The 27,566-nt window shown below is 36.3% G+C and overlaps 1 protein-coding gene across 3 annotated transcripts in view; it reads right to left on the bottom strand.

The window, feature by feature from the left end:
- DNAJC10 (DnaJ heat shock protein family (Hsp40) member C10) overlaps nucleotides 1-26,405 on the bottom strand; it is a 52,357-nt gene extending 25,952 nt beyond the window's left edge. The window contains exons 1-10 of one of the 3 annotated variants that reach the window (XM_047870783.1): nucleotides 25,949-26,405; nucleotides 24,131-24,479; nucleotides 22,523-22,688; nucleotides 20,871-20,921; nucleotides 7,867-7,949; nucleotides 7,440-7,571; nucleotides 6,954-7,047; nucleotides 5,836-5,913; nucleotides 2,523-2,566; nucleotides 1,732-1,869 (exon numbers count right to left, since the gene is read on the bottom strand). In XM_047870783.1, the coding sequence (XP_047726739.1) occupies nucleotides 1,732-1,869; nucleotides 2,523-2,566; nucleotides 5,836-5,913; nucleotides 6,954-7,047; nucleotides 7,440-7,571; nucleotides 7,867-7,949; nucleotides 20,871-20,921; nucleotides 22,523-22,688; nucleotides 24,131-24,334 (990 nt within the window). In that variant the 5' untranslated portion in view covers nucleotides 24,335-24,479; nucleotides 25,949-26,405. The other 2 variants (XM_047870784.1, XM_047870785.1) reach the window with 2 other exon arrangements.
- Nucleotides 26,406-27,566: the final 1,161 nt, after the last annotated feature.

A 27,566-nucleotide genomic window follows, 5' to 3' on the forward strand; every position in this document is an offset into this window, starting at 1 on the left:
TCACTGATGTATGTCTCCTAGGGTTGCATCTGAGCTTGCAGTTTTATATCAAAAAGCAGAAAGATCTCACTAAAACATGAGACTGTGGTACTGAAGGCAAGAGCCTATGTTAAGGGAAGAGGCATGCTCATACACTGTGGCACAGTATAAATAGAAATTTTCTGTAGGGGAAATCTGGCAAAACAAAATTAAAATTGCCATGGCTATTTCATCTAAATAGGTAATTGAAGAAGTGCACAAAGATGAACAAACATTGTTCATTACAACACTGCTTATAATCATGAAACTGTAGGTAACTTAAATATCAAGAGAGCACTGATTAAGTAGGTCACATTTAGTCAATGGATTGCTACTTAGGGATTGTTGATATGTATATATATCTCTAGCACATAGCATAGGCATTATATATATTGTCCACTTACATGCCAGATAATCTTCTAGGGATTTGACATATAACAGTAAAAACATCCAAATTTAAAAATGTATTGTGGGAGAAAAATAAAAATAAAAAGGTAAGATATTAGTGTATATTATAAGGTGATAAATGCTCTAATAGCAGTGGGAGTGGATTTTAGAAAGATTTTAAAGAGCCACAGATTCTCCTGACATAGGTTACAGAATATGAGAAAAATAAGAATTGAGAAGGACTCCAAAGTATTTGGCCTGAATGATACTGGATGGGGTTTTTATCAACTGAGACTGGGAAAACTGTTGGTAGAGCAGATTTATGGGAGAATACTAGGAGTATAGTTATAGCCATCTAAGTTTGAGACATCAATTCATATCCCAGGGGAGATGTGGAATAATTCAGGCAGTAGGATATATATATATATCTGGAGTGGAGGCCAGAGGTCTGGGCCACAGATAAAACTGGAGAGTTGTCAGCATGAAGTCATAATTCAGGTATATGTAAGTAGAGATCTGGAAGAGTATTTATCAAGATTTGATGGTGCTTGTATGTGGGTGATTTGGTTTTAGTGAATTTTCCATCTGTCTTTATACATTTTTTTTTAAAGATATTATTTTTAAGTAATTTCTACATGCAACGTAGGGCTTGAAGTCACAGCCCTGAGATCAAGAGTCACATGCTCCACTGACTGAGCCAGCCAGGTGCCCAGCCTGTATACATTTCTATACCCATTAATGAATTTCAGTAATGAATATGTTATTTTTGTCAACATCAAAAAAGCAGAATTAAAATACAGAGACATAAACTTATAAAAGTTTGTCTTTTATTATTTTCTTTTGAGGTTCTTTAGGGATCTATCCAATATCCCATTATTTATCTCAGCTTCTTGATAACTAGCTTGAACCTTGGTCTCCTCATTCATAAAATTAGGGAGGTGAACCATACTGGTGATCTCCATACTAAGTGTATACCAGAAAATCTAACAGGGTGCTTAAAAAAAAACAGATACTGACTCAGAGCCAAACCTACAAATGATCTATATTTTAACATTAGAATATACACACTTAAATGAAAACCAATGAAAATTCATACAACCTAAGAATGTTTTCCACACTCTTGGGCTGTAAATTTTAATGGTTGATACCATTGTAAAAAATAATCCTTATAAGTAGACTTTACCATTAAACAGAATCCCAAAAGTTAAATATTTGTTCTAAATAATTAAACATTATAAATGGACTCGTTTCCTTGTTTACAAAATGGTGTATTATGTTTGAATGTGTGTGCTCACCTATATGTAAAGAAATTAAAGTAATTCATACCAAAACACTGCTTTTCTCTTTGTTATTTAATGTGGCACCAGGAGGAAAATAGGCAGTAGTACTTGTCGTAATATCCAAACTTTTACAAAGGTTGTCCTGGGTGGCACAGTCCATCCATCCTATGTTAACAAGACCATCCTACAATGGAAAGCAACAAAAAATAGGTCGCGTGTAAGTAAAAGAGAAAGTTCGAGGGATTTAGCTTTATTCAGAAAGCCCCAACTTTTGTACTTTAAATTTAAAACTTTCAAAAAAGTTTACTTGGAATATAAATGATGCAGATTGGAGTAACATGATTAATAAAGTTGGTCTAATAGATAAAAAAATTATACCTAATATACACAGAAAACATATTGAGCACACATAGATCTTTCACAAATTTCCTAACTGACAAACTCCCAGGCAGCAAAGAGAACTTCAGTAGTGTTACAGTATCAACAACACACATATTATGTCCTCAACCATAGCATGATGAGAGATAAATATGCAACAAAATAACAAAACATAACAGTACAAAATACAATTTGGAGATGATATGAACACTAAATATAAACTCCTTTGTTTAAAGAAGAATTCATAACTAAATTACAGAATAATATTCGAAGTGAATAAAAGCACCAAAATTCTAGTTAGGAAGAGAAGTTTTATAGCTATGAATACACTTATCAAACAACAAAATTTATAAATAAGGGAGTTAAATGTTCAAGAAACTACAAAGAAATATTTGGAATCAATTTTTAAATGTCTTTCTTAACATGGCCATATAGTTTTGCAAAATAGCTGATGCTTACCAACATGCCACTGAGCCTGAGTCGTGTCTGTGAAGTTAAACAATCTAGGGAGGAAAAAAAAATTATGACATAATTTTAGCTTTATTAAGTCTATACTTCCTTTTGACTTTCCTTCCACAAACTACCATGTTGATTCTAAGGCAACTGACTGGACTCCAATGGTAAGAATGACACATTTACTAAGTTTCATACTACACATGTGCATACACACACACACAAGCACACACGTGCATACGTACTCTCACACATTTTTCCATTCTCTCCTGTTAATTTCCCAAGGTTTCTAGTTAAAGAGAATCGCTTTTGGATCTTACTCTCAAATCTGCTCCTATCAACAATCCCCTTTATCGAAGAGATCTCATGATTTTGGGGAACCAAAATGTCACAAATCTATATGATAAAAACATATAAAGAACCTTTAAAATATAACAGTCTTTTATTTATTTAATTTTAATTACAGTAGTTAACACACAGTGTTAATTTCAGGTGTACAATATAGGGATTAAACAATTAGTGTTTATCATGGTGTACTAGAGTGGTTTTCTCAACACTATTTGTTGAAGGGACTGTCTTTTTCCCATGTATATTCTTGCCTCCTTTGTTACAGACTGAGCATATAAGCATGGGTTTATTTCTGGGTTCTCTATTCTGTTCCATTGACCTATGTGTCTTTTTTGGTGCCAATACTACATTGTTCTGATTATTACAGCTTTGCAGTATAGCCTGAAATCTGGGATTGTGATACCTCCAGTTTTGTTCTTTTTCAATATTGCTTTGGCTATTTGGGGTCTTTTGTGGTTCCATACAAACTTTAGGATTATGTGTTCTACTTCTGTGAAAAATGCTGTTAGTATTTTGAGAGGGATTGCATTAAATTTGCAGATTGATTTGGATAGCACAGGGGATTTTAACAACATTTGTTCTTATAATCCATGTGCATGGAATATCTTTCCATTTGCTTGTATCATCTTCAGTTTCTTTCATCAGTTTTTTATAGTTTTCAGAGTATAGGTCTTCCCTTAGTTGAGGGAACTAAACTTAGTTCCCTCCTCCTTAGATGAGATTATTCTTAGGTATTTTTTTTTTTTTTTTGGTGCAATTCTAAATTCTTAATTTCTCTTTCTGTGGCTTCATTATTAGTGTATAAAAATGCAACAGATTTCTGTATACTAATTTTGTATCCTGTGACTTACTGAATTTATTGATCAGTTCTAATAGTTTTTGGTGGAATCTTTAGGGTTTTCTATATATAGTATCATATCATCTGCAAACAGTGAAAATTTTACTTCTTTCTTACCGATGTGGATGCCTTTCATCTCTTTTTCTTGTCTGACTGCTGTGGCTATGACTTGTACTAGTATGTTGAATAAAAGTGGTGAGGGGACATCCTTGTCTTGTCCCTGATCTTAGAGGAAAAGCTCTCAGTTTGTCATCATTGAGTGTAATGTTAGCTGTAGGTTTTTTGTATATGACCTTTATTATGTTAAGGTATGTTCCTTCTAAACCTACTTTGTTGAGTTTTTATCATGAATGGATGTTGTACTTTGTGAAATGCTTTTTATGTACCTACTGAAATGATCATATCTTTATCTTTTCTCTTGCTGATGTAATGTATCACACTGATTGATTTGCTAATGTTGAACCACTCTTGCATCCCAGGAATAAATCCCACTTGATCATGGTGAATTTTTTTTTTTTTAGTGTACTGTTGGACTCGATTTGCTAATATTTTGTTGAAGATTTTTGCATCTATGTTTATCAGAGAGATTGGCCTGTAGTTCTCTTCTTCTGTAGGGTCTTTTGGTTTTGGTATCAGGATAATGCTAATCTCACAGAACGAATATAGAAGCTTTCCTTCCTAAAATATTATACAATCTTAAAATAACTTTGTCTTCATTTTCACGGAAGCTCTTAAAATATGAATATTGGGATACAATGAGACAGATTTAGAAGGAAACTGTAGCACCACAGAGCCTATAAAGACACATAAAATCAATTTACCTGGGATGAAAAGTAAAAGAATATCAGAAAGTTTAAGTTTTCTTAATATGTGGAATGAACAGAAATTTGTGCATTAGGCCAAAATGGAACAAAATCCCTCACTGTTAGACTAAGGGTTATTTTTGCTTGAAGGCAATACCTTCCTAACATGGGTCTTACAGGATAGGGTGAGTGATTCATTTTAGCTGCAAGGCAATTCATTTGCAACAGAACAGTATAAAGCTGATAGGTAAAGTTTGGGTTAAAGACCCATGTTAGGATTAAACGTATAAAAACATGTTAATGAATTTTGTAACACTGGGCCAATCTCATTGTTTGAATGGAGTTTGTGGTTTGGTACATGGGGTACTGAATTTTCAAGTTAATTTACTGGTGGAAAGGTTCCTAGAAATGGAAAGTTGTCATCTTCAAATATATAATTTTATAAGGCAAACATACATACATTTTTTATATGTTAAGCATGAAGAAAAGTCCATAATACCAAAAAATTATTATTTGGGGAGGGTTACATCTGTCAACAACTACAAGTGGGGGAGGGGCAGACAGAAAGGGAGACAGAGGACCCAAAGCAGGCTCCACACTGTCAAAACAGGGCCCCGATGTGGGGCTTGAATTCATGAACTACAAGATCATGAGCTGAGCCGAAGATGGAAGGTTAATCAACTGAGCCACCCAGGCGCCCCAACGACTAATCATTTTTGCAAACTGCCAAACACATCTGTGGCTATCTGAAGGTATAATTATAATGAGTGTAATTAAGCTGGAAAACTTGTCCACCAAACAAAGTTATAAATGAAACTTTAACAAATTAATAATTTTATAACAAGTGTAAAATAACAAAAAAAGGTATTCATTAAATAAAAAATTATGCTCAGATATATATTATAGTTTGAAGTACTGAATAATCAATTATCGTAGCATACTTAAGACTGACACCTAGTCAAAGGGTACAAGCTTCCTGTTATAAGATTAACAGGAACTTAATGTTCCCAGAACTGGGAACGTGATGTAGAGCATCATGATTATAACTAATACTACTATATTATACACTCAAAAATTGCTAACAAAGTAGATTTTAAATGTTCTTATCATGAAACAGAAATTGTCCTTATGTGACAGGTTGGAGATGTTAGCTAATGCTATGGTGGTAATCATTTTGCAATATACGTAGTATATCAATAGGTTGTACACCCGTAAGTTACACAATGTTATAAGGCAATTATATCTTAATAAAACTGAAGAAAAAAATATTGCCACCTAAAAATTAAGTGTTATGATTTCTTCAACATAACAAAGTAACAAATAAAATTACCTCCTCCTTTGGAACAAAAAGTGATCAGCCAGCCAACACCAGCAGCAAAAGCAGTTTCTATGGAGTTAACAAAATTTCCTTAAAAGAAAATAAAGCAAATTACCTATTTTTTGAATTCCGGAATTCATAAAAATCCTCTTGAAGCATGTCAAATTCCTACACTAACTCTCCATTGTTTTCATCACATAAAATCTAAATTCATCATTTCATTAAGAAAGAAACTAAAACTGGCAACCAAGGCCCCTGTGGTCTAAGCTTTGTCTGCCCATTCAGCTAGCCATGTCTCCCCCCAGGCCACTCCACTCACTGCCCATCTTTTTGTCAGATTCATGATGAAGCACTGCCAGTTTACCAAGTTCACAGTGATCTTTAAAGGCTTCATTTTCATGACAGGTTGGGTCTGACTTCATTCAAGAAGTCTTTTCTAACCCTTCCTCTTTTCCACATATGAGTTCTTTTATGTTCTTCATGTTTCTCTAAGATTGCCTCTATCATAGTAGTTACTACATTGCATTTTAATGGTTTTACTCATGCCTTACTTGCTAAAATAATGAGGCCCTTGAAGCAGGGATTATATATTTTATTACTGCAGCTCTAACATTTAACACGGTTTCCAAGACGTAACTTGTATTTAATGAATGACATGAACACCTTACTAGATGTGAATACTACCATTTCATGGGTAGCACAGAGTAGTTAAATAATCCACCTAAAGTCACTTGATAAGTCAGAAGTCTAAGATTAGAAGTAAGAGTTTTTAAACTTTAAAATTACACTAGATGGGCAGGAAGTGATGGCCTGATGCAGTACACTTATGAGAATAAAACACTTCGTTAACTAGACATTCAGTTCTACTTTTAAAGTTGTTTCACCTCACATCACATCATATTCATTTCCCACATCTTAACTGTTTGTTCTATACAAATAAGATTCATTTGTTAAATGACAATTATTTAGCAGAAGTCAGAATAAATAACAAAATTCCCTTCTAAAAAACATGGAAAAGATACTTTAAAATTTCAATATGACCAAAATGTTAACCCTGTTACTAGAGAAAACTTAAAATACCATTTTCAAAGTATCCTTGAAAATAAAACAAATGAAGAAAATAAAATTACCTGTCCATAATTCTGTCACTGTGCTTCTAACATGCTGCATGGCAAAATTCACCAAACTTTCCTTTGATCTGTCACCATGATATTTCACTGCGGCCTATTATTTATTTTTTTTTTTGTAAAAAGAGAAGCATCTTTTACTATTTTTTTTAAAAATTCACTGAAAGTATTACTGAATACTTTTAATTGTACATTATTTTATATACAATAAGCACTCTCTCTCAAGAGTACAACATTTATAATGGTTAAAATGTGTTAAGACAGAAACTGATGGCAAACATTTAATTTTGAAGTAAAAAAGGTCAAAGTAATGGCATTGAGTGTATTCATAACATAATCCAAAATGTTTACTATGACTAGAGCCTAGGTAGATGGCACCTAAAATAGGATTTAAAAACCAAAACATTCTACAAAACGACATACTGGTTTTTCACTAGTATTTTTATCATTAAGGTTCCAAATGAAAAAAATGCCAACTTTACCCCTTACCATTCCAGACCTAAAAATGAAGAGGCTGGGATAACTGTTGACCCCTTTCATTCGGCAAAGCATTCTATCATCGCCACAGTTAACAGCACCGATTCGAAGTAATCCATCTACTTCTTTAGCAAAGTCTCTCCACTATGAGAAAAAATGAACAAGTATTTCTCTGATAAGATAATCTGTCTTTGCTTGAACACTCTCCAAGCTATACATTTTTAAAGGAGAGTATTTTTATTTATTTATTTATTTATTTATTTATTTATTTATTTATTTATTATGTGTTATTAGTATTTTAAAATCATACAAGTATGCAGTATTTGATAATTGATGGTTATCATTACTATTAATAGAAAAAAATCCTCATACATTAAAAAAGCACTCAACAGATTAGAAGTAATAAAACTTTAATAATCAGGATGTAAAAAATACATACTGTGGGAGCTAAATCATGGCAGTGTGAACATCCTGGGGAGTAAAAGTTCACAAACCACAGTTCTCCAGAATTAACAGCAGCATCTAAAGTATATAAAACCAAAACAACTTAGAATTATTTATTAAAGGTTTCTACATACTTTAAAGTTTTGTTAAGATCAGAATGAAAAAGGCAGGCCTATATCTTTCATACTGCCTTTGTCATTTTCTATACAAGTTTTTCTATAAAAAGAGAACAGACTACAGTTGACCCCTGACCAACATGGATCTGAACTATGTAGTCCACTTATATGTGTATTTTTCTGATACAGTATAGTACTGTAAATGTATTTGCTCTTATGATTTTAATAATTTATTCTCATTTACTATAAATATATAATACATAACATATATGAAAAATATATGTTAACTGTTATGTTATTGGTAAGGCTTCTATCAACAGAAATCTATTAATAAGTTTTGGGAGAGTCAAAAGTTTTATTTGGATTTTCAACTGCAGAGGCAGGGGGCTCAGTTCCCCCAACCTCCTCATTATTCAAGGGTCAGCTGTATATCAGCTATCAAACTGACAATACCTTAAAAAAAAAACTTTTAAGCACATACTTGAATAAAGAGCGACCCTGAGCTTCAGGACACTTGTCACTGTGAAACTGTGAAAAGAGGTGGCACAAGGCATCAGCAGCCAAACCTCATCCAGGAGTTTGTGTGGATGAGAGAGATGAAGAAGAGAAACAGTGAGAGATGGGGACTGAAGTTCATCTACTATCTGCAGCACAGCTTAAATACCTGTGTCAGTCAATTCCAACAGCTACTTCAAATTCTGAGGGGATGAAAGACGAGAACTACACAATATAGTAGGACTGTGGGGATTAAATTTAAACTTTGCCCTTAAGTCATTTACCTTGGAAAACTGTATTATTAAAAAGTATTAGATCAAGGTTTTTAACAATTTAAAACAAATATGTATTTGTTAAGCTAATGGATCTGAATACCACATGATATCCAGCCAACAACACATTATGCATTATAATCTATAAAATGACCGATGCAAACTCTTAGAGAACACAGGCAGTAATTTCTTTGGACACTGGCTGTAGCAACATTGTTCAACATATGTCTCCTAAAGCCAAGGAAACAAAAGCAAAAATAAACTACTGGGATTACATCCGAATAAAAAGCTTTTGCATAGCAAAGAAACCATCAACAAAAGAAGCAACCTCCTGAATGGGAGGAGATATTCACAAATGATATATCTGATAAGGGATTAGTATCTACAATATATAAAAAGCTTATCCAACTCAACACCAAAAAAGCACACAATCTGATTAAAAATGTGCAGAGAATCTGAACAGATGTTTTTCCAAAGAAGACAGACAGATGGCCATTAGCCATATGAAAATCACTAATCATCAGAGAAAAGCAAATCAAAACCATTATAAGATATCACTTTACACCTGTCAGAACAGCTAGAATCAAGAAGACAAAAAATAACAAATGTTGGTAAGGACATGGAGAAAAGGAACACTGGTGGACTGTTGATGAGAATGTAAATTGGTGCAGAGGGGATCCTCAAAAAATTAAAAACAGAAGTACCATATGATCTGAGAATTTCACTACTGGGTATTTACCTAAAGAAAACAAACACACTTATTTGAAAGATAACATGCATCTTTTTGGTTATTGCAGCATTATTTGTAACAGCCAAGATGTGGAAGCAGCCCAAGTATCCATTGACAGATTAATGGATTTAAAAATGTGGTGTACATGGGGGCGCCTGAGTGGCTCAGTCAAGCATCCTACTTCGGCTCAGGTCGTGATCTTGCAGTCCGTGAGTTCAAGACCCGCACTGGGCTCTGTGCTGATGGCTCAGAGCCTGGAGCCTGCTTTGGATTCTGTGTCTCCCTCTCTCTCCGCCCCTCCCCTGCTTACTTTGTCTCTCTCTCAAAAATAAACATTAAAAAGGAGATCCTGCCATTTATGACAATATGGATGAACCTAGAGGGTATTACGCTAACTGTAATAAATCAGAAAAACAAACACCATAGGATTTCACTTTTATGTGAAATCTGAAAAACAAAACAAATGAATAAACAAACAGCAGAATCAGACATATAAGTACAAACAGACGGTTTCCAGTGGGAAGGAAAGTGTGAGCAAAGGGCAAAATGGGTGAAGGGAAGTGGGAGATACAGGCTCCCAGTTATGGAATAAGTCACAGGAATAAAAGATAGTTGTAGAGAATATAGTCAACAGTGTTTTAATAGAGTTACACAGTGACAGATGGTAGCTACACTTGTGGTGAGCGCAGCATCATACAGAGTTGTTGAATCACTTTGTTGTATACCTGAAACTAATGTAACACTCTGTGTCAACTATACTCTAAAAATAAACAAAAACTTTTTTAACCCTGTAAGGATGCACTCTAACATTCAAGGTAAAAAGGCAAAGACAATTTGCTTTTGGTATAAGTGTTTCTGTATAATTCCATTATCAAAATCAGTTATTAGTAATTTTAAGTAAGTTTCATAAATTATGTAATTATAGTAAGATACCAAAATAAACATACCATTTTATTTATTATTATTTTACTATTTATTTTTGAGAGAGACACAGAATGTGAGTGCAGGAGGGGCAGAGAGAGAGGGAGACACAGAATCCAAAGCAGGCTCCAGGCTCTGAGTTGTCAGCAGAGCCCATGTAGGGCTTGAACTCAGAGACTGCAAGATTATGACCTGAGCCAAAGTCAGAGGACTAAGTGACTGAGCCACCCAGGCGCCCCTCAAACATACTATTTTAAATATGCATAACTAATTTAGGTTAGATAGAAACGCACAAGATTCAATGTTTATCTTCAGTTTTAAGACACATGGATCTATGGAAAAAAAAGTTAATCTGTATATTACAGGTAAAGTGTGTAATTTAGGATAAGTTGTTCCATGGCAATGTTTAGAAAGTATGACCAACAGACCACTCTAAGTGGTTGAAATAATTGCCACCCTGACTTAGGCCCCCAACTGGTAATAATTTAGGTGAAATTTAAATAAACTTAGTGCAAACTTTAACAGAAATGGGATTATTTCATTAGCTATAAATAACTAATAAGGTGGGTATTTATATACGAAAAGATAAATGATTAGACAAAATAGGACTGTTATAAGTCTTCAATAAAAATATGACATATAACAAATCTGAATGGCATTTGACACAAAACCTTGTTCAGAGGGAAAAAATGTCTATTTGGTACTTCGTTTTCATAGAGCACTTCTATCATGTTTGCTCGGTTCCCACTCTTGTTGACTAAGATTAAAAACATTCTTAATGCCATGTTATTAAAGCTCAATGGGATGTTTTTCCAAAAACCCAGCAACATAGAATAAAACAAGTATATTTTAAAATGTGACACAGCTAGTAACTTTGTGGCCCAGAAAAAATGTCAAAATAGGATGAGGTCACAAAGAGAAGAGATAACAGAGATAGATCTAAGAGTGAAAAGCATAAATTACAAAGAGAAAACTAAAGTATAGGGTATAGGTCAATAAGAAAACATTGATGAATAACTCTTAGGCTAATAGGTTTATTTCCCTTAAAAAAAAAAAAAAAAAGAGCAGCACAAGCATGGGCTTTGACATGAATTTGAGCGCATGTCCTGTCTTGTACTGTGTCAGTCAGGAAAGGTTAAGCTACAGAAAACAGATGATTCCAATTATGTCATGCGCTGACAATAAAGGTTTATTCTACCATCTATCACAATCTTATACTAAGTTGGCTGCAACGCTCTTCCAAATCATTTCACCGCTGACCCCTGGCAGGGAGAAGGCTCTATTTTGAACATTCTTATTTCTCACGACAGAGCAAAATGGTGAACACATGCTAGCTTTTAAAGCTTCTGCCCAGGGGGCACCTGGGTGGCTCAGTTGGGTAAGTAGCCGACTTCGGCTCGGGTCACGATCTCGCGGTCTGTGAGTTCGAGCCCCGCTCTGTGCTGACAGCTCAGAGCCTGGAGCCTGTTTCAGATTCTGTGTCTCCCTCTCTCTGACCCTCCCCCGTTCATGCTCTGTCTCTGTCTGTCTCAAAAATAAATGTTAAAAAAAATTAAAACAAACAAACAAACAAAAAAAACCTTCTGGCCAGAAGTGACATCCATTACATCTGTTCACATTTCGTCAGCCAAAGCAAGTCATATAGTCACGCCTGAGTTCTACAGAGTGGGATGTATAATTCTCCATCACAGAGGAGCACCTCAAGGATAAACAATCAACATAGATGATTAAAATAAAATATACCACAAATACCTATTAGCTGAACTTAAGCATATGTTTTCTTCCTGAAATGCAGTTTGTAATTTCTGAAAATAAAACTAGTAATATCGAGGACTGTTGTGAGGATTAAATATGATAAATATTAATTGCCTGGAATAGGAACTTTTGCTCACTAATTATAGCAGTATTTTAATATCATTCTCTTCTACTTATCTACAAAACATTCTAATATGACCACATATTAGTTGACAGGACTTTGTTGTAACAACTCAGAAAGAGGCAGCACAGGGCCTGCTGGCAGACAGCACTCTTTTGAAACAACAACAGCTCTATGACACTACACTTTAAAAAAAAACTTTGCCACAATTTTTGTCCCTCAGAATGAAGCCTTTTAGAGGATATTTAATTTTTCATTGATTCATTTTATTGACTGAGGAATAATTCACTCCCTGATATATTATGGAAAAAAGGTAGAAAATGTAGTATATTAGTTAAAGGAAGTTTGTGTAATTGTTTCCAATGCTAGAATTTCATCATTCTTGGTCCAAGGAAAAGGGTTCCAAAAAAAAAAAAAAAAAAAAGCCTACATCGATGAGAAGCAATCCAGTATAGCCCACATTCCTGAGATTCTTCAAAACCTAACTAAGGATCCAGTTATTGCACCTACTCTAGCAAACAAGGCCCAGAATATTCAGAAATTCACCCTTTATGGGCTGTGCTTTGCATCATTTCCAACACACTGAATGGAAAGTTTTGCTAGATGCCCTTATACCTTGTTACTAGGTATACATACGAGCGTAAGTATGTCTGGTTCATGATAAGAAGACCCTGAAAATAACACTACTCTCCAAAGAAAAGTTTTCTGACAAACTCTACTTGAACAAAATCCTAGATTTCTCTTTATTAGGAAATGATGGGGATGTAAAAAAAGAAGAAAAAGGAAAAAAGAGGCAGAGGCGCCGTGAGCTCCTCTGTCATTTCTTGAGCATTTCTTCCAAAGGATGCCTATACTGTGTAGGCACTACTCAGAGTGACTAGTATAAGTGCAAGATGTCCTCTGCTCCTGCAGATACTGTCTAGAACCTGCTTATCATGACAGATATCATATTCTTCTGTGACATATAAAAAGATAATATGCACCATGTTCAAGGGGAAGAAGAACATTTTTAAAGCTTTCAAAGTGAGTTTATTAAACACATTTTCTCTTCTGTACTATAGTTAAGCATTCTGGAGTTCACTCCTGATAAAAGTGAACTATGTAATTTGGACTGACTCTCCCAATACAACTGCAAAATTGGACAAAATATAAAAGATTTCTGTTGAAAGCATCAGAGAATTACCAATGTAGTAAAGAATTAGGGGGCCAAAGTATGGGAGGAGGTGGAAATCACAGAGCCAATGTTAGAAAAGGTAGTTGATAGGCAAGATACTGAGCAGAGTTTTCAATACATTCAGGAGGCTAGAGGGACAAAAATGGGAGTGGACAAATAGAAGAAAGGGTCCTGTGAATAAAGATGAACTGGAAAGTGACCAGTCCTCTCAAAGTCAAAAAAGCTCAGCTTTTCAATCGAAGTCCCTGCTTGGATAAAGCTGATCTGAGATTGTTAGTGACCTCACCCTAGAAGATAGCGTAACTCCTCTCAAGAGACAGAACATACATAACTTTAAAATATCTTTGTAATTATACGTGTGATTAGTTACACAAAAGACAAGCCTGAGTAACCCAAACGAATAGAAATAACTGGTAATAGAAAGAGACCCACAACCAAGAAGGCTAATGTGATATTTATACAAGTACAAATTGATACTACTCTCTTGCCACCTCACCTCAGCTTCTTCAACTAAAACTTCACTCAGGACCAGCTAGTCTCACCCCAGTAACACACAAAGTAGTATCAGACATGAGATGCAATGGCAACAACTACACACTGAACCTATCAGTATTATTTATTGCTTTTGAAAACTTACCTCTAAGGTTTTGTGGCTGTATTTTTAACTACTCCTTGGGGTTCTATATGAAATATTAGCAGTTCTTAACTGTTCCATAGTGACACACTGAAAAAAATTTGAACCCATATACAGTGTACATCAGGGAAGTCTCCCCCTCCTGGGTGGGCTCGTTAGCTTGCAAGTTCTGTTCAGTGCCTCCAACTATATCTCCAAATCCAGTTTTCTGCCCCATTGGTCCACAAAACACTCACTGGCAGACTAACAGACGAGCGATAATAACCATACAGGAAGGCTATAGGTTCCTCCAACTACATGCAGCTCATACTATCAGTTCTGTCTACCAACAATCTAAAATAATCAAAGTTTCTTCAATCTCCTTTGGATGGAAGGTACGTTTTCTATTCGTTCCACTCAGAACTTGTTCAACCGTTCATGTGTTGAGTCTATGGACAAAGTGATGTACTAGATAGCTCTGTGTAGGCTGGAGCTTACCAACAGGATGTAAAAATAAGAATAAAATTCTTGGTCAGAAGAAACTGTTCAAAATCAAGTAACTATAATATATATTTTTATGATGATGTATGTGAGAAACATACATATACATTTATTGCAGCTAGATGCTATTTTTCATTTCTAAATTAAAGATTATAATAGAGCAAAACAATTGAAATTTGAAATAAAATATACTGATCAAAATAGAAAAGAGTAAACCTATTTCATTATACTTGTACAAACTTTGAAAAGTGTAAGACTAATCCAGTACTTAAAATTTTCTAAAATGCAATGGAAAACTGCAATAGAACTGTATTTTTATATCCATTTTCACATAAATCAAAGTCAAAAGAAATCTGCTTCCGAAATAACCACAAAGTTACCCCTAACTCTGCAATCCAAAAGCTCCCAAACTGGAGGTTTGCAAGTTCGCAGCAAGCTCCCCGGGCTTCCAAACCTGTCCTGACCTGATCTGGGGCTATGTATTGCTTTTACTTTTTTTTTTTTTTAGTATACATACTTAGGCATTTCTTGGCAGAAATTATAATGTTGTAGGAATGCCTAGGTGGCTGAGTCGGTTAAGCATCTAACTCTTTATCTCGGCTCAGGTCATGATCTCACATTTCTGATATGGAGCCCTGTGTCAGGCTCTGTGCTGACAGCAAGTGGCCTGCTTGGGATTCTCTCTCTCCCTCTCTCTCTCTCTGCTCCTTCTCTGCATGTGCACGTCTCTCTCTCTCTCTCTCTCTCAAATAAATTAAAACACTGTCTTAAAAAAGTATACTGCCCCACATTCTGCAAAGAACATTATTTGATACATGGTGTATACTGTGAAAATTATTATTTAAAAAAATTAAAAATCTGTTTTAACATGTATTCACTTCTGAAACAGAGTGCGAGTAGGGGACAGGCAGAGAGACAGGGAGACACAGGATCTGAGGCAGGCTCAGCTGTCAGCTCAGAATCCACAAACCGAGAGATCATGACCTGAACCGAAGTGGGACGCTTAACTGACTAAGCCACCCAGGTGCCCCTATACTGTGAAAATTATTAAAGGGTAACTTCACTAGAGTCAGAGACTAGAATGAGGAGCCATACCTCTCAGCATCAATTACAGGAAGAATTGTCAATTACAGACCCCAACAGAATCATCAACAGAAAAGAATCATCAATTATATAGGCCTCGACAAGAAAAGATGTATTTGAATTTCCTATAAGAAATTGACTACTTCTACATATCAGCCCGCGAGAAACTGTCATTACCCTGAACTCTTGCTTTCCTCCAATGGATTTTCATTCAGAACCCCTCCCAACTTCCTCCTTCTCCATAAAATAATGTTCTTCTCCTGTTTATTGGACCTTGCCTACAATCTTGCCCTAGCTTGCATATCCCAAAATGCAGTTCTCTGCTATTCCTCAATAAACCCATTCTTTTGCTAGTAAAACAACTATTTTAATGTTACATTAATATTACTTGGTGATCAGCCATGGGATCCAGACAGGAGCCCCAACAACCAGGAGACTGGTGAGCAAACAAGTGCAGGTATCCACAGAGCCAACTGAGCATACTGCTTCCTTACAAACCTGGAGTTTGAGGTTAACTTTTTTCCTGGATTTCAAGTTCTGTTCTCTGTGTTCTAAGCTCTCCAAGCTTTATTCAGGATTTGTTTCAAGGCTTTGTCCTTAAGAGTACTTGTTTGGCCTTTGGTCCAACTCCTTTTTAGAACCAGACTGCTCCTGTTGGAACTGTGTCGACCTTTGGCTCAACTCCTTTTTGTGACACACCATTTCTATAGAAACTGTTTTTGTTGGGAAAGTGCTAGCCTTCGGTCACCTCTTTTCTGGAACTGGACTGTTCTTGTTGGAACTGTACTGGTCTTCAGTCTGATTCCTTATGGAATCAGGCTGTGTCTATTGGAATTTTTCGTTTTGCCTTAGAAAAAAAACCTCTAAGAAATGGGATCCCAGTCATCAAAATGTTTTTCTAGGGCACCTCCACTTCTAGGACCCCAGCCGGTTTTATGTTTAAAACTACGGTCCTTCCTCATGCCTATTTCTAACTAAATGGACCCACTTAACTAAACATAATTTAGAACTTCAATGGCCATTACAGTGAACTTTTGATTTCCTTAAACCAACTTTTCGCAAAACTAAATTGGATAGACATGGCTCTACAACTGTCAAAACTGAATGAGATGTCTACATGGATTGGCATTTGGAAGCATCCAAACGTTATCAGGAACCTAAAATTGCCTCTATAAAATACAATTTCTACACTAACTGAGGCAAACAACTACAAAAAGACAAAAAGGCTTCCAAGGCCTCCCTTCCCCAACCCATCTGGTCTCAAGACTCCTGGCAGCCCCCTCCTGCTCAGGCCCAACTCCATTGCCATCATCCTCCCTCACGCCTCACCTCTTCTATACCCTTCGTTTCCTCATTCAAATTCTCTCACTGAACTTCTCTTCCTCAGAATCTCTTCCAGCTCTCTCCTCTCCTAAACCTTTTAAAACCTGCCCCATTAGAGACTTCTGAGGATCCAAATAACCCCCAAATTTCTTCTGTTCCCTGGACTAAGGCTGAATTCACAAGCCATAGTTAAAGAGTTTCCTAAAGTGACTAAGGACCCCCATAGATTTGCTGAAGATTTTAGCAGAGTTATTCAAACTTACCAACCTGGTTTCTCAGATATGTATCAGTTAGTCTACATGCTTGTAGATGAATTGGGCCAGGCCAAGGAGTGGAGAAACTAGCCCAGTGGAAACATCCTGAAAGGGATTCAATCACACAAACAGATCCCTAACTTTTGGCAAGACATTAGAACACTTGGCTGGAAACCTCCACGGAGAAATTACAGTGGCCTTTCCTAGGCCTGTTGATTGGAACTAAATTTAGGCTTGCACAAAAGCCTGATGAATCTATTCATGACTATTACAATCATTCAAACTGTCTTTAAAGAAAATTCTGATCTTGCTGTACATGTTGAATCCACACAGGTAGCATTTAACTTTATGTTTATTAGCAGGTTGAACTGGGGTCTTTCTCTTTTAATTAAAAGAACCAAGATGAATGTGAAACTATGTCCACTCTAGATTTAATTTGGCAAACCAGCCTGCTTGCACCCTAGACGAATTACCTGAAAGACCGCTAAAATTCTTAATTTTCAACTCCAGCAAATGAAAGCCCCTAAGCAAAACCAAAAACCTCCTACTTTCTATTACTGCAAAGAGCCAGGACATTGGAAAAAAGATTGTTACCCTCTTAAATGCTTCAGACATCTTCAGCCCTCTAGCCAGCCTTTCCAATGTCCTCCTAATTCCCAATGATGGGACTCCAAGGAACTACAAGTGGTCTTCCCAATCTTCCCACTTAATCAGGTTGGGGAAATCACTCTCCAGATTGGGAATGCATTTCTCTCTGTCCTTGACACCAGAGCTACAGTCTGGAAGCTCCATCTCACTGCTATGAAATAGACCTGCTTCAGCATACTAAAACAGTTCAAACAGTGGGGGTCTTGAATCAACCTCTGCAGGTTCCTATCTATCATCTTATCCCCTTTTGTCTAGGCCCTTTAAGGAGTACACACTTTTTTCTCCTTAGTTCTGCCACCCCATTCAGTTATCAGGCTGAGATTTCTTAGAAAATATTATGCCAGAATTCCTTTCTCCCAAAAGGGGGAAATAATTTTACAATTTGACATTGGTAATTAAAATACCCAACCAGGTAAGTTAAACGACCCTTCAACATCTTTTATTACATCTGATGGTACCACAGCGGAGCCTGGGGACAATGATCATTTGTTCCTATTGGATCGGCTACCATCCTCTTTATGTGCAAGATCTTCCACTGATACTGGCAGAATCTACAGTGCATCTCCCATCAAGATTCAAACAGATCCCTCAACCCCCTCCCCAGAATTAATGAATACCTTAAAGAAGTCCTTCAAGGCATCCAGCCCACACAGAAGATTACAAGGCTCAGGGTCTCATTATTCCCTGCACTAGTGCCCATGACATCCTTATTTTACCTATGAGAAAACTAAATGGCCAAGAAAGGAGGTTTGTTCAGGACCTCCAGGCAATAAATAACATTTTTATCACTTGGCACCCTGTTGTTCCTAACCCCCATAGGCTACAGATATCTATTCCCACACAAGCAAATTTTTCACTACTATCTATATAGTACACTTTTAGTATTCCAGTTGGTAAGGCTAGCCAATTTATTTTTGTTTGTATTCTGGAAGAACAGAAATATACCTGAACAATAATGCTCTAAGGTGTCACAGAGAGTCCTTCTCATTTTTTCCAAACCTTAAAAGCTGATTTGGATGACGTAGTTTTCTCAGGTTCTACTTTGTTACATTTGCTTCTCTGCTGCCCTTCTCAAACCTCTTCACAGGAAGACAATACCTACCCCTTAAAACTTTTGGACTTGGACATAAAGTCTCCAAAGAAAAAATGCAGTTTGCTCAAACTCAGGTTCTACACTTAGGGTGTAGACAAACAAAACCAGGGAACAAAACCTGATTTCAGAATAAGGGCTACATTTGGATTCTGGGAGGCTTCATTGCATCCTGACTTCCCTCAAATCTAAAACTAATATTTAATTACAACGTTTTCTTGGACTGACTAGCCAATGTTGAAACTGGATTCCAAACTTCTTATAGCTCAACCTCTATATGCTTTACCAAAAAAAAAAAAAAAAGACAAACCTGACTCTATTATTTGGAAACACCAAGCACAGCTTTTAGGACTTTAAAAAACAAAACAAAACCTAGTGAAGTCCCTCACTTTTGGACACCCAACTTCCCTTTTTTCTCTTTGTATGTGAGAGAGAAGGGAAGACTGCCTGCACTTCCCAAACCTCTGCAAAAAGGGGGAAATCTCTTCTTCTGATTATGGCCTTTCAGAAACACCCTCATCATGATTCTGTGATCACATTAATTCTTTAGCTGCTTTTTCTGAAGGATTAGAAGCTTTGGAATCCACAAGTCTTTCTTTCATTTGATTTATTATCTGACTCTAACACTCTTATCTAAATTCATGGTCTCTCAATTTGCAACCTTACAGGCTGTATTATTAGGTAACATTTGTTTCCAAACAGTTCTTTTGAGATAACAATACTGTTTTAATACATCTTTGAGGTTTTGCTATTTTTTTTTTTGATGTTGTTATTTTTTGCAAGAAGTTCATTAGCTATTACTTCATGTTTATACTTGCACAGTATCCTCCCAAATGCACTTGGTTAATTCAGTGTGCTTTTGCAGTATTCACCGTTTTGCTTTCACGGCCACTTTAAGTGGGGACTTCCAGAAGGCATCCATAACTCTGCAGGGAGAACTTTTCTACCTGAAGTTGGAGTAAATGCCAATAAATATTTTCAGTTAGCTACTTTCAGATCTCGGGTCTTGGTTTAGAACCAATAATTTTGTTACTTCTTGTTTTGCATATATCTTAAGTTTTGTATTTTGTTGTCTGCCAATCTTTTGTAACAATCATGTACCCAATAAAGAAATGATCTCCAATGTTTACGATCTTTATAAATATGAACTATACATGAGAAGTGCATGAGAGTTCTTTTTCCTCGCCTTCCTCATTAATGAAATGAGGCCATAAGTGGTTTCTAACTGCTATGTACCTTCCTGAAAGATCCTTCTTGGCACTGAGGAACAAAACCATTAAATATGAAATAACTGACTCTTGATTAGGTATACTTTCAGAAAAAGATCTTGATCAAAAGGGGGAAATGTAAAAATTAATACAGGAAAACCTCACTAAAGCGGACTGGGAAAGTGAAAAGGTGGAAATCACATGACTCAATGTCAATTACAGGAAAAACTATCAACTACAGACCCTAACAGAAGAATTATCAAAGGAAAAAATGATCAATTATAGGTCAGAACAGGAAAAGATATACACTGAATTTTTATAAGAAATTGACTATCCCTGCAAATCAGCTAATGAGAAACTGTCGTCACTTTGAATTCCTGCTTTTCTAATGGACTTACATTCAAAACAACCCCCCTGAACTTCCTCCTCCTCCTCCATAAAAGAACATTACTTTTATTTGCTAGACTGGCCTTTGGTTTTGCCATAGCTTGTGTGTCCTGAATTACAATTTTCCGCTATTCCTGAATAAACCTATTTTTGCTAGTAAAACCATTATATTTAAAAAGTTAACAATACCACATTATCTTGCTACAATCAAAAAATTTTCTAAATTTCAAATATATCTGTCCTCAAGAGTTTTAGGTAAGAGACTGGTCTTGGACCAGTTTTAGGAAATCATATGCCCACAAACTTACCAAACTCTCTTCTATCCAATGTTATGATTTCAGGATCATCATCATAAATACCTAATTTAAAAGTAAACATTATAAAATTAACAGTTTATCATAAAAATAAATTACCACATAGAAACAGACTACTTAGGTCTTGTTTTAAACACCAAAAATCAGATTACTATACTAAATGTCAAAGTTGAAGAAAGTGCAATAAACAGAAAGACCAAGAGTAAATAATACCACTGGTAATGCATCTAAAGAATGATAAAAAACAAAAAATTAGTTTCCCGATATGGACTGTTGCAGCTATGTTTGGGGGTTCCCAATACCCATAAATTCATCTCCACAGAAAATTTCTATTATTATTTTTTAATTTTTTATTTTGCAATAATTATAGACTACCAGGAAGTAGTAAAAATAGCAGACTTCCATGTTCCCTTCACTCAGCTTCCCCTAATGATGACTTATGTAGTTTTAACAAAATCTAGGAAATTGACACTGATACCTTACTGTTAACTAGAGACATCACTTCCTTTTCTGATTATGTTTTTTTTTAAATAAATAGTATCACTAAAGTATTTCCTACTGTTAAAAGTCTTATTAGAATGTTTATAGAGACAAAGACCAACTTAGTTAATATAAATTTTACTTATCGTAATTAAAACCAGTGTGAAAAAATTTGTTTCTATATAAGATACCAAAATAATACTAGTGATGGATATAAACCAGGTGTCAGTAAACTTATTCTGCAGAGGCCAGTTAAACAGGCCTTGTGGGACACATGGTTTCTGTCACAACCATTCAATTTTGCCCCTGAAGTGAAAGAAGCCACAGATAATATGCAAATAAATGAGCATAATTTTATTCTCCTAATTATCATATTCTCATAATTCTATGATTAATTAAAACCTTACAAAAACAGGTGGCTGGCCAGATTTGAGCCCATGAAATGTAGACTACTGATATCAGATATATACTATTGAGCTGCAGTGATATATTAGAAAATACTATTTTGAAGGAAAAAAAAAAAGGCAGTCTTGAGAAACAAATACTCCAGATATGAATTTAAAATATTTTATGTAGTCTAATATAAAAGCATACCTCAGTTCTTAGTGTGCATTTGAGGCTAATCAATAACGAAGAGAAATACCGGGTAAGCAAACGCTCCCTCTAGCCTTGCTGGATACCTGTGTTTACTTTACCTGCCCTTGATTTCTTTAACATGCTTCCTCCCTCCACACTTCCCTCATTTCTTATTCCTGTCAACACGTCAATCCTATTATTAATAAGGATTCCACAAGAGAAGGATGGCATTTCTACTGAACTGACCACTATTAAACTTAAAGGAAACTTTAGATTTTCTTGGAAAATATGATGCTTTAAAAATACCAAAAGGCTTTAGGATTTAACATCTACTGCAAATATTCTTTTTTTAATTAAACTACAATCCTTATTTTAAAAGTATCTAACAAGATCATAACCAAAATACCTTCACATCTGTGCAGACAATATCTACATACCACCTGACTTTCCTTTTGAACGCAGCTCCCATGTTACATTAAACAGTCAAGGTGACACATATTAACTGCCTATGTTAAGTGGTGAAACAAAATTAATTTTCTAAATTTACTCAAATAAAAAACAAAATTTCACAGAGTATCATATCACCTTACCAAAATCATAACGATAATAATTCCAGCTTTCATATTGGCCACCTTCTTGATTATCTGCAAGTCCCTTTTCTCCGTATTTGTCATACTTTTTCCGCAGATCTTCATCTTTGAGTACTTCATATGCTCTATTTATTTTTAAAAAATCACTATGTGCGTTTGGGTTATTCTATTAAAATATTAGACATAATAGTTGTTTCAGATATGTGATCAAGTATCTCCAAAACCTCTACGAAGTTTTAATTTAACCTTGAAATTTCTGGGAGAACAGACATCAAAATAAGGAGGAAGAATACAGTATGAAATGGGTTATTATGGATTGAAATTAGAAAGTATTTTGAAGAACTATAATCTTCCAAAAAAAAAAAAAAAAAAAGAATAAGAAAAGAACAGAGAAATGAGAATTGAGGCCTCAAAAAGCTGAAAGATATGGCCCTACAATGTAAGTCATTCCTTACATGAAATGCAATTGAGAAAAACTAATAAAACCTTGAAACCTTTAATTTTGTAAATATTATTTTTTATCCCAAAACAATTACAAAGAAATTTGTAGGTAATTTTTCTATTTGAAGCAAAATCAACATATTAACCAAAAACAAACAGAAATGTCCCCCAATCCATCAAATGATTAAATGAGACTAGTATCACAGTAAAACTCAAAACTGGATTGGAAATGTTCCTCATTCGTTACTCTTTCACAGAACTGGTTTTTGAAGAATGCTTTCATCTAAATAATAATTAGGTGTAAAAGATCTACTATCTTTCATATGGAAACTTAAAAATCATATTTCTGAAATTTTAAAGAAAAATATGAGAAAATAAAAATTCTAAATATAATAGAAGGTAAATCTCCAGGGAAAGATAACCAACTAACAAGTTTTAGTGAAATATTGATTCTACTGCTGAACTTTATGCAATCAAAATAAAATAACCCTCTTTTAGGCATTTTATATAGAAAACAGAAAATTATAAACCATACCTTTCAAATCCTTGAGGAGTTAAATCTCATTAAAATAATTAGATACATTATAAAAAATACCATAAGTATTAAAACTAAATTAGTTTTGAAAGATGACATAATTGAATATATAATCAAATATTTATGCCTGGAATTACCTGGATTTGGCTGCTCTTAAGTTTTCATTTGTAATAATTTCTGACTCTGGTGTGGGATTTGTGCATGGAGAAAACAGTACAAGTTGAAGCATGTTATTATTAGTTATTACTGCCATTTTTAGCAAGAACCTTCCAAGTTCTAAGGGAATAATTTTCCTATTACAGTTATAAAATACTTGTTCTTAACTTACTTTACTAAGAAAACTACTTCAACTACCCCATAGACATTATCGTTGGTTTTGGAATTAACATCTGTAATGGAACTGGTACAACTCAGTTTTCAAATTAACAGGGAATTGCATTTTTGATATCAATATTCTTTCACACTGTTCTCAACCAGAATATTTTGCTGCTTCTGTTTTTTAGTACAGAAGCTAAATTGTGACTTTTGACATGTGATTGTTTTTAAGCATTTTGAGCACTTAAAATTTAACTATGTATCAAAACTTCACTGAAATACATGAATCAGATGTATTTAAAGAGAAAACTACTTACCGGGTTTTTATCAGGATGTAGCTTCAACGCCAATTTCTTAAAAGCTTGTCTTATTTCTCTACTGCTTGCAGTTTTGGATACTCCAAGTAAACTGTAAAAATCCTGATCTGTGCCCACTAAAACGGCCATATACACTATTAGAAAACACAGAATGACCGTTTTCAAGTCTCTGACGTAGTCATTTTTATTTAACCAGACTCCCATTCTTTTTCTTACACAAGTTCTGATTTAAGTGAACATTAAGATACACGCTGGTTCCAACTGATAGAATATGCACGTTTGAGAACTTCTGTTCACATTACTCCCAGGGCGAATCAAGCATCATGAAACTTCCTCCCAAAATGTCAATCTAAAGAGAGGAAACAAGGTAGTTAAAAATATATTAAAAAAAACAAAACAAACAAAAAAACCCAGCAATAACGCTGTTAAATAACATGGCCAGTAATACAAGCTCCATTTGATGGCAAATCAGGGTGAGTGCCCAGGCTCTATTCTTTGGGGGCCCCTTCACTGCTTCCATATCCAGGTAGCCAGATTTGTGAAACCACTCAAGATAGGAGGTAAGTGTAAAGGGTAGTGTGCGGTTGTAGCTAGCTAGAACACTTTGAAAACAAATTCAATGATTTGCTCTGATCAGCACCAGAACACAAGTCTGGGGAAAAAACGTTTCCTTCCTTTTCTATCTAGCTTAATTAAGCACAGCTCTTTTGTAAAACCACTTCCTTTTTGGCCACTTCTTTACCACTGTAAGGCTACATCGTTTTCATTTTAATCAGATTTCACTTGTAGAAAATATCCTTTGGAAGGACTAGGGAGTCCTTTCAAAGAGTATTTTTCACACACCTCTTCCAACAAGGGCAGTGAATTTACATTGTTAGACAACATACTTAGTATGGCCGGTTTGTTCCGAATTTTCTCAAAAGGTCCTTACACTACATGAAAGTAGGGACTACTTTATATAAATAGTCGAATAATAACTACAAGTTAACAGTAATTTTATCGCAAAGTTTACATCTAAGATAAATAAAAATGAAAAGGAAACAAAAAAGGAGAAGGAATCAGTTATTTTAACATGCTCACCTGTGTAGGGTCAATAATCTCCACTTCATCAGATCACAAAAGATACCAAAACCCTTTGAAAAATCTAACCTTCTTAGCATTGTTTCTCCTTTCTTCATTTAATCCTAAATGTCTAAATCTTCTCCTTACCTGCGAACGGTCTTTGGCTCATTTCTAACTTGTTTCATGCAACCAAAACATAACTTTGTAAAGCATAGTGATGGAGAGTAACAAGTATCAGACTAAAAAACTAGAGGAAAATAGAGAACACATTCTCCAATACCACTATGGGACAAGTGGTGTTGCTAGCGGTCGTTCTCAGTCAGCGTGGGTGTGGTTGACTTGATCTCCGCCAAGCTTCGGGGACAGGTGGAAGCTGCAGGTAAAGGCAGTATGAAGGATTTCTGGCTGCCATCACCCCAGAATAGGATGCGGGGAGAGGGGAAAGTTGGGGAAGTCCCGTGAAAGAGACCAATAAGTGCTGCTGGTGTGTGAAGTCTCCGGCCGGGTTAGGGTGAAAAGAGACTGAGTGACTGCGGCTTAAGTGAGAGAAACTGTAGCAAGACGTGAGGAGACGAGGTCAGAAGGGTGATGATGTAGATAATCAGAAAAAGATGGGGAGCGAGAACACAAAACCCGTCGCAGGGGCAAAGAGGAAGCGAGGGGAGACTGAGGTGCACAGGCATTGCGCTCTCCCTTCCAGGAGGGCCCAGGCCGCCGCCGGCTCCTACAGAGCCCCGGGCCCCGGCCCATGCCCACCTCAGTGTAGCGGGGTCGCCTCCTGCAGCTACTCCCCCATCCTCAATTCCCGGCGGCGGACCCCACCCGGCCGAGCGCAAGCTGTGCGCGCGTGAACAAAGCGCGCACTCTCCGACCGCCGGGCCGCCGCGCTCGGGATGGGGGAGGACGAGCCGCACCGGCAGCAACGAGCGCTGCAGTTCCAGTCGGCTCCTCGCGCCCCGGTCCCCACGGCGAACCGGGGCGGGGCCTGGCGCGGGGCACTGTGGGAAAGGCGGAGAGGACGCGGCCTGGGAACACCCGCAGCAACTCGGCGGCCGCGGCGGCAGCTGGGTGGGGAGGGCGGTTTAGCTTTAGGTTGACGTGGCCATCAGCGTTGAATCCGGCTCCGGCTCCGGGTCCAACCCGGAGCTGAAAAACCTGTTCAACCCCAGAAGCCCGCGCCCCCGCATTAAACCGGCTGGCGCACGCGGCAGGCCGGACGTAGGTTGAGGGAGCCCGCCCCTTCCTTCTCCCGTTGCTATGGTGACAGGGAAACCTGGGAGGCGGGTTTAGGCGTGCAATTTCCGAGTGGCCATATTCTTAAAGGGAAATTAGAGCTATAGAGCGTTTTTCTGGTTGGTGGGTGGGTGTGGCAGAGAGGGGAAATTTTGTGGTTAAAGGGGAGCTTTATCTAGCGGGCTGAAGAGTCAGTAGGAAACTTGGGAGAAATAAAAATATTTGTGTGTGTGTTAGAACAAACATTTGAGCATTCTACAGTATTGTCTGGTTTCCTAGTCATTCACGCTAGAAACTGGGGAGTTATCCATACTTCTCTCTCTCACCTTTACATTTAAGTGGTTTGGTACAAAAACTTCAGTTTTGATCTGCGGAACACAGAACAGTGGAAGTAGGTACATTTGCAACCATCAAAAGAAAAAAAAACATTGTGAGGATGCCTGCTTAAGACATTAACCCTAATATGAAATACGTTGTAATTGGTAACAATTTCATGGGTAGTAAATCAAATGTAAGCTTATAAAAAACTGACTGAATGGGATCCCTAGCTGAACTAATACATTGCAAGAAAGAGAAGGAAGGAGGTGAACAAAGGCAGAAATATTAGAAGAGCCTAATGTAATAGTAAATATGTGGTAGGAACTAGTCTAAGTATACACGTATTAATTCAGTCCTCCAAATATTCTTATATTATTTTGACTATAATTATATCCATTTCACAATTGCGGAAACAGGTAAATATGTGATAGACCTGGGTTCACACTTAAGCAGCTTGACTCCAAAGACTGCGATGCTAATCATTATGTCACACTGTGTGTGTACCAACAAAATCTTTAGAGTAAATTGGAAAGCAAAATAGAAAACTGGCGAATCAAGCAGGGAGCTGATCACAGTGGGTTTTATGCTATGATGAGAACATAGACTATCTTTTTGGTAATGAGGAAGCCCCTTAAAGCTTTTAAAGTAAGGGACTCAGGCTGTATTTTAGATTGTTCTGGTAGCTTTTGGAAAGTGAATACAAAGGGAACCAGATGAGCAAGGAAGAACAATTAGAAGAGTGAGTGCTAGAGAAGGTAAATTTGGCAAGAAATGGTTATTGCTTGGATATGGGAAATAAAGGAGAGGAAGGATCTAAGGTTAG

The sequence above is a fragment of the Prionailurus viverrinus genome, chromosome C1, assembly GCF_022837055.1.
Source record: "Prionailurus viverrinus isolate Anna chromosome C1, UM_Priviv_1.0, whole genome shotgun sequence".
In the NCBI taxonomy this organism is placed as follows: domain Eukaryota; kingdom Metazoa; phylum Chordata; class Mammalia; order Carnivora; family Felidae; genus Prionailurus; species Prionailurus viverrinus.